The sequence below is a fragment of the Echinops telfairi genome, unplaced genomic scaffold, assembly GCF_000313985.2.
Source record: "Echinops telfairi isolate 266 unplaced genomic scaffold, ASM31398v2 ScPeMD7_7409;HRSCAF=8447, whole genome shotgun sequence".
Classification (NCBI taxonomy): Eukaryota; Metazoa; Chordata; class Mammalia; order Afrosoricida; family Tenrecidae; genus Echinops; species Echinops telfairi.
In genome coordinates this window covers 846,570-854,215 of record NW_022111309.1, presented here as the reverse complement: position 1 = coordinate 854,215, position 7,646 = coordinate 846,570, and the positions used below count along the sequence as shown (strand labels likewise).

The 7,646-nt window shown below is 48.7% G+C and overlaps 1 protein-coding gene across 1 annotated transcript in view; it reads right to left on the bottom strand.

Moving 5' to 3' along the window:
* Window positions 1-3,079: 3,079 nt before the first annotated feature.
* The window catches only part of ADAMTS17 (ADAM metallopeptidase with thrombospondin type 1 motif 17), a 432,408-nt gene continuing 427,841 nt past the window's right edge, over window positions 3,080-7,646 (bottom strand). Inside the window, exon 23 of the mRNA XM_045296468.1 lies at window positions 3,080-5,959. Coding sequence (XP_045152403.1) covers window positions 5,790-5,959 — 170 coding nt within the window. The 3' untranslated portion in view covers window positions 3,080-5,789. The remainder of the gene's footprint in view (window positions 5,960-7,646) is intronic.

The following is a 7,646-nucleotide window of genomic DNA, read 5'->3' as shown; positions in this document are numbered from 1 at the left end:
CTTCTCATGCTGAGTTATGTTAAGGACACCCGCCTATGTGCTCTTTGGAGCTGAGAAACCAGACTGCAGTTTGAGTTATTAACCAATAATATATATTTCACCTTTTTTTTTTTTTTATGCTTGTGAGGTGCTCTGATTTGGGGGCTGTCAGGCTGGTCCCCAGAGGGGGAGATCCAGCTTATCAGGGGTGTTGTTTCCTTCTCAGCCAATTGGAATTAATTCCACTCCCTGGTTTCCACTTATTTTCTCCCACACTGCGATCTACTTCAGGTAATAATCTGCCTTTTCTTCTATTCTAAATTATGGCTACCTGCCACTGCCACTCCCCAGGCAGTGAGCTCAGGGCAGCCGACACTGGATAGCTCCGGCGTGGGGTTCTCCTCATGTCTGGGATTCTGTCCCCTTTAAGGCGTCAGCCTGGAGAAACCGCTGCTCCGGGCAAGGGCACAGCTGGTACTCGGGCTCACCAAAGCTAGAGTGCTTTAAAGTGTTCTTGGTTTGCTTTGTGAGTGGAAATCACACACAAAAAAGGGGTTCAGGAGAGACCCTGGTACCCTACTTCTAATTTCTGGACTTCACCTTACCTCCCATTTTTCTGGTCCAGCAGCAGGAGCTCCGGACGGGTGCGTCCTATTGGGTCACCATTTTCCCTGGGTCCCCGGCTATTTGTCAATTTTACCTTCCAGAGCAAGCAATACTTGGAGTTTCTGGGCTTTTAGATTCATCCCCCTTCCCATTGTATCTTTATTTGTATGCTGTTCTGTACTCAGAAGTAATTAGGTTTAGGATCCACTGTACACTGATATCAACTAGTTCATTGCATTATAGACGATGACATCAGACTGGATTACATCCACAGATAGTGGATTACACCCGCACATATGTATGTGTTCAGATTCCAACACATATTTTGGGAGAGGAGAGGGGTGGCACAAACTCACCATCTGTCCTGTGGGAGAAAGTTGAGACTTTCTGCTCCTGTATACATTTACAGCCTTGGAAACTCACAGGGGAAATCCTACCCTATTGCATAGAGTTGCTATGAGCCAGAATCACTTTGATGGCAGAGAGATTTTTAAATTTATATATATATATTAAAGCTACAGGAAGCCTGGTATCATAATGGGTTGTTAGGCTATTAACCAAAAGGTAACCAGAAGCTCTGGAGGATAAAAGCGATGCTTGCTGCTCCCCTAAAGACTTAGGGCCTCAGAAATCCTAGGAAGCAGTTCTACTGTGCCCGACAGGGTGGCTGTGAGTTGGAATGAGTAGCAATGAGTTTGGTGTTTTAGACAAATCATTGAACCATCTATGGAGATCACTGAACCATCTCTTCGGACAAAATTGGCATCACAACCACATGGCATGGATTAGATCTACAGATGTAGAATGCAATCTTTAATCTATAGATTGGATTACATGTGCCAAATTATATCTGCTGGAAGACCTACCAGCAAATGATGTTCCATAGGAAGGCCACAGAACAGTCTAGAGCAACAAGGGCCCCAGCATTGTTGGCTAGTTGGACTGATCTGTGGATTACATGTACAGATATGTGTGTTTGGATTCCAGCACATTTTGGGGGGAGGAGCCCAGGGGAATAGCCTAATGAAACTTCAGAAATGGAGTCAGTATAGACCATTTATGGGGAAGTAAATGAAGGTGAGAAGGCTGGAACACAACCTGCACTGTCCCAGAAGTCAGGCGAGGAAGAGGGTTCTACATGCAGGGGAGGTGTGTGTCAGGAAATAGGAGCATCATGATTTTTTGCTGAGTACCCCTGGATTCCAGCCCCCAACCTTTCCAGCTTGAGGCCAGGGATGCCAACAGAAAAGCCCACAAAGGAAGCTCCTGTACTTTCCCTTCTGGGTTTCTATGGCTCTTCTCCTTCTCCACATCCATTCCTGGACCTGAGCACACCTTGAGCTTCCTAGCACACCTAGGGAGTGCTAGCTTCTGATAGAAGCTCCCTCAACACTTACTGGCTGAGAGATGATCAGTTTTATTGAACAAACTGGAATTGCTGAAGGCCACTCAAGAATCAGAGCAGCATACAAAGACATCACACACTACAGGGCTGTAGATAGGTAACCTACCTGAGAGATCAGAACACAGGAAAGCAGAGAAGATTCTCACCGGTATAAAGGGCTTGTGGGTTATTGATCCTTAGAACTGATACAAGCCACAGCTTTCCTGGAAACGGGTGAGTTCTGGGTCCTTTCTTGTCTGTTAAACAAATGGTCTTTGTCCAGGAAGAGGTCTGAGTACTGCTCCAACACTGGCGGCCCTGGGTGTAACTGCCCAGAGGCATGGCCGACAAAGGCCTGAGGAGTCCTCTGAAAACCGCAGTCACTCGGAGCCCCGGGGGGCACAGTTCAGCTCATGGGGCCACTATGGGCTGGGGTGGAGTCAGCAGCAACTAGTTTGGCTTCACAATTTAAAGGGGTGCTCCCAACTCTCTGGCGGGGAGCGCTGGATGCCTGGAAGTAATGAAACCTTGTCCTTTAAGGAGTTATGGGACTCCTGGTCTCTGTCGGGCCTAGATTGGTCCACATGGCTGCACTCATTCCAGTTATGAGGGTGCAGTGCCCTTGCACATCTGAGGAGTAAATGTTGGAGGGCCAAGGTTGTAGGGAACACGGTACCCGTGACTCAGCCCGAGGCCTGTCCAGGAGCCCCCTGCAGAGAAGCTGCTGCCCTGGCTGTGTCAGATCCTCAGACTTGGTGAGGCTGCCACAATGCCACATGTCTGCCCAGGATTTTGCAACAGCACAAGGATGAGACACAGGGTGGGGTGACTTGTTGGGAGACAGCGGGTGCCAGAACTGCATTTACCAGCAACCTCTGGCCCAGATCACAACTGCGGCCGGCAAGCTATCGCTTGTCCCGGCTGCATGCCAGGACAGCTCTCTGACCAGTGCAGAAAGAAAGGACACAGGCCTCCCCCATCAGTCCATGAGACTGGTTTTTGTCTTGCATTTCACAGACTGACTTCAAACCGTGATGGGGAGAAATTCCATTGAACATATACAACTCGTTCCAATGAAGTGATCCATTTCTCATTTGCAACAGCTTCCAATATTGTCTTCTGTTCTTTATTTTTTTCCTTTCAAAACCAGCACCAAACAGTAAAATTGAAATACCTGGGGTACAGTACATAGTGTATGGTAACTAGTAGCAATTATATACATTGACTCTGAAACAAATCAACAGAAAGTGGTGATTTGACTGCCACTGAGGTGCTTTCCCTGTATTCTGTGCATATCAGGATATGGGCAAACCTAGAAGTTTCTTTTGCACCAGTAAAAATAGCACCATAAGATCATGAGACTCGGCAGTTAACCCATATGTGCATCCAAACGGTACAGTACTTGAGTAACAGTACAGAGTATTGTCTCCGAGACAGACACCCCTGTTGCAGTCACAGAGCTCTCTGTGCAAAGGGACATGGAAGTGTCACAATGGCTCTGCCCACATCCATCAAAGAGGGCTGGTGACTTTCAGGACAAGATTGCTAAGACCAGTTCAAAAGCTCAGAAATACAGAAGGCTTAGCGCCAGAGGTGTTTAGCATTAACGGAACGGGACTGACATTCTGATGGTGTGGAACTCAGCCCAGGGAGGTCAGCTGACCCTGTCAGGATGGCTAAGGAGCAGGTGGGATTCCAAAGTATTAGTCCACTCTGCACACCCATCTGATTACGTGGCTGGGGAGCAGGTGAGCATGAGGCACGTGCCCAACCATTCCAACTTGATTCTTTGTCTCCCAACAGGAAGACATCAGCTTTGGGAGACCATCTGCTTTTGTAAAGATGTTAGTCTTGGAGCGAGCTCCACGGATCAGTTCAATTCTGGCCTGTCGGGTCTCAAGGAGTAGGAATCAAGGTAGTGTTGGTTTTTGTTTTGTGTACGTGTGTATGTGTTGAAGGAACAGCTAGTTTAGAGCTGGCAAACAATTGCAACCCAGCACCCGAGGGATATAATGGGTTTGTGGAAAGGGAGTTTGGGGAAGTCTGATGGTGGCTGCCTCAGAGCACAGGGTGGGCCCAGGCCTGGGGTCACTGCTGGCATTGTACTGTGAGGTTACACCACTGGTTTCCTGAAAACTCTCAGTTCTCTCCACGGAGCACCTAAGGGGTTTTCTCACAGCTTTTTGTTGATTCCAAGTGAATACTTGGACATCCTCCCATGTCTCTGCCTGTGGGGAATCAAAATCCCCAACAAAAATATAGCCCCCGAGGCAGGGAGAAGGCAGAGAGGGGTTTTGTTGTTGTTTCTCCTTCTGATTTAAGCTATCCTTAAAGTTCTGACATAAAACAAAAACCAAACAAACACGAACATAAACAGAGCACCAGTAAACCAGGAAGGACTCAGAGATCGCACCAAGGGTCTCAGCCTAGGGTCTGACATAGAGAACTTTTCCTCCTGGTAAAGCCCCCCAACACAAGCACCCCTGAAATACCCATGAAGATGGCAGGCATGGCACTGGGAGTCCCTGCTTCCAGGCTGGCCTGGCCCTCGGGCAGCGAGGCCCCATCATCTTCTGTGTTCTCCCAGAGTCCACCTCCTCATCTCGATTAGCCTTTGGGGGCGGGCAGCACTGTCGAGAGCGGCGAGGAGACTTCGGGAGGGAAAGGCCTTCTTTGTCCTCCCTGGGCATCCTTCTTGCTTCACCTGGAAGATGGGGTAGTAATAACAGCCATGGTGACCATGGGGAACCCAAGGTCTGGTTTACATGATGGCTTGGCAGGCTAGTCGCCAGCCCAGCCTGGGGGCCCCTCCATGACCCTGGAAGAGGAGGCCTACCCGATTGCCTGGATGAAACAGTGGTGCATTACTATGTAGATCCCGCGGTTGGACAATTCAATTTTAGGTAAATGAATAAGGCCAATGAGAAGGCACTGGGATGTGATGCTGTGCAAAGTACTACTAGATTAGAGGAGGGTGGGGGCATCCCATGCCCCACTGACAACACTGTCCTAATTTAATTCTTATGCCAGGAAGCAATTCTTCTCCACCAATTGGCATCTGTCTTCACATATCTTAGCACCTTGAGAAACTTCTGTTCCGAATAAGATGGACAGCAGAGATCTGCAATCCCAAACCTTTCCTGAATCCTCTCCCCACCCCATAGACAGCTTGGAGAGGCCTATGGCACTGCTGTCCAATTGGCCGACCCAGATTCAAACTCTCAAGGCGAGGCCGAGGCCTTAAAGAAGACTGCTTTCAGAGTCGGGTGGAGGGCGGAGCCCTGCTTTTTTGTGCAGCCAGGAAGGCAGATGAAGAGAGGTGGTGGCTCCTTCTCCAGGTGGCTGACATCAGCCCTTCCCTCTGAATAAGCCTCTTAGTGTACCACAGAGGAATGACCCTCAAATGACCTAAGCACTAGGGATTCATCTCTCTACGGCCACCAAGACGGAAGACCTGTATGATGTCTCTTTCTCTTCGATACGGTTGTCCAGAGGTGTTTTCCTTTAAGGAAAACACAAAACCTTAGAAACAAATTCTCTGTGATTTGTGACCATTTTCCCCCCTTACCATAGAAAGCCATCTATAGGACCATTAGTAATATATTAAATTGAAACGTAATTGGCAAATGTCAAGTCTGCTCTACAGTTCCATGCCGCGGGATCGCCTGTGGGTAGGGGCACTGTGCTGCGGGAGGACTGGCAGAGAGTCAGTGTGCTTTTGAATGGATGAGTGGGTGAGCTTCCGGCAAGCCATGCTGCTGGCACCTGCTGGGCGCTGGGCCTCGAAGCTGTGCCAGGTGTTGGGTGGCTGGGCAGCACATCACGAGCTGGGCTGTGGCTGCTGAGGTGGGTGCATCCTGCTGGCATAGAAGTCCCTGCACGTCTGGCAGCAGCGCTGGTACCACCTCATATCTTGGCAGAGATTCTTCTCCCGGATGACCCGGCAATATACAGTCCACTGGTCCCGTGTACATTTGTAGGTCAAGGCAGCTAGGGGAGAGGGGGAAGAGAAAGCTCACAAATTAAGGGTGACCTGGGGATGTCTGAGAGGCCTGCAATGCTCTAGGGGCCCATGTGGAGAGGCTGGTCTAATGGCGTACTAGGGGATTCCCCTTACTTGCTGGGCACTAGAGCCTTACTTCCTGTCAGGAGAACCGAGGAGATATGATAGTCCTGTATTGAGCCCAAGGGTTAGCAAACATAGATTCTCGAGCCATACGGGGGTCTTTCAGTACCTACATATGGCTTTGAAGCACAACTGAAAAAATGCTAAGGATATTCTTCAAATAATGGTGATTTCATTTATTTTTTTAAATATACTTATGGCTGTTGAATAATTTTTAAATTGCTATGAGCCAACTAAATAAGAGGAGGAAAGAAACAGGAAGAAAAAAAAAAAAGACATGGGTAGCGGGGGAGCAGGAAACTAACCCACCCAAGGGGAGGGTATTTTTTATCTCTCCACAGGAGAGGGAGAAAGAGACCAGGTTTCAACCTGATGCACCAAGACATGAACACAACATACCAGCATGTACCAGGGAACCAATAGAGAGGTCCGCGGGGTTGCCCAATCCCAACTATGTGGATACCATCCCCCATCAGAAGAATGTACTTCAGAGGACAGCAGGATTGGGGGTACAGGTTGGGGAGAGGGGCGCGTCGGATTAGAGCCCACGGGAGAAACGCAAAGGGATAGAGAGGGAGAAGAGCACATCCTTGCCCCAAGGACGATGTTCCTGTTCGGAGCAGACAACGCACAGGGAGGACCACAGGGCCGGCCCCACCACGGGACAAGGCGTCCCTCACTGAACCATGATGCTGCGGGGGACAGCACTGGAGACAGTGCGGGAATAGTGCACGCTCTGATCACGCTGGGTCAAGGCACTGAGGGTATGCAGCAGAGCAGCAGGGGGAGCAGACTGAGGAAACCCCCGGGAATACCAAAAATAGACTTTGGAGAATGGAGTGTGGCACCCCATCAGACTCGACTGGAAAACACTTGTAAAGGCCAACAGACTTTGAACTATTTATAGGCTTTTCCATTTTTGTCAGTAGCTTTCTTATTGTTATTTTGTTCTTGCTTTCTGTTGTTGTTATTGTTTTGTTGGCTTTGGCTTCCTTTGTTGGCTTTGCCTGTTTTTTGCACTTATTAATATATCTGCATGTCTACCTAGATGAGATAGGTGGGATAAATAATTCGGAGATGAAAAGAACAGGACCAATGGTTCTGGGGGGATACGGGAGAAGGGGAGGTGGGAGAAAAGAAGGGCGGGGGGGAACAAGTGAACTAAAATCAATGGAAGGAAGGTCATAGGATGCCTGGTGGGGCTCAATCAAGGGCAATATAGCAGCGAGGAATCACTAAACCCAAATGAAGCCTGAACATGATGGTGGGACAAGAGGGAAGTAAAAAGGAAATAGAGGAAAGAACCAGGAGGCAAAGGACATTTATAGAGGCCTAAATATAGGCATGTACATTTGTAAAGATATATAATGAGAGGGGAGTAGAGCTATGTACTCATATCTATATGTTGAGAATTAAGGTTGCAGATGGACATTGGGCCTCAACTCAAGTACTCCCTTAACACAAGAACACTTGGTTCGAACAATTGGCATTCTGTGATGCTCACCTTCCCGACACTATCGTTGAAGACAAAGCGGCTGCATAAGCAAATGT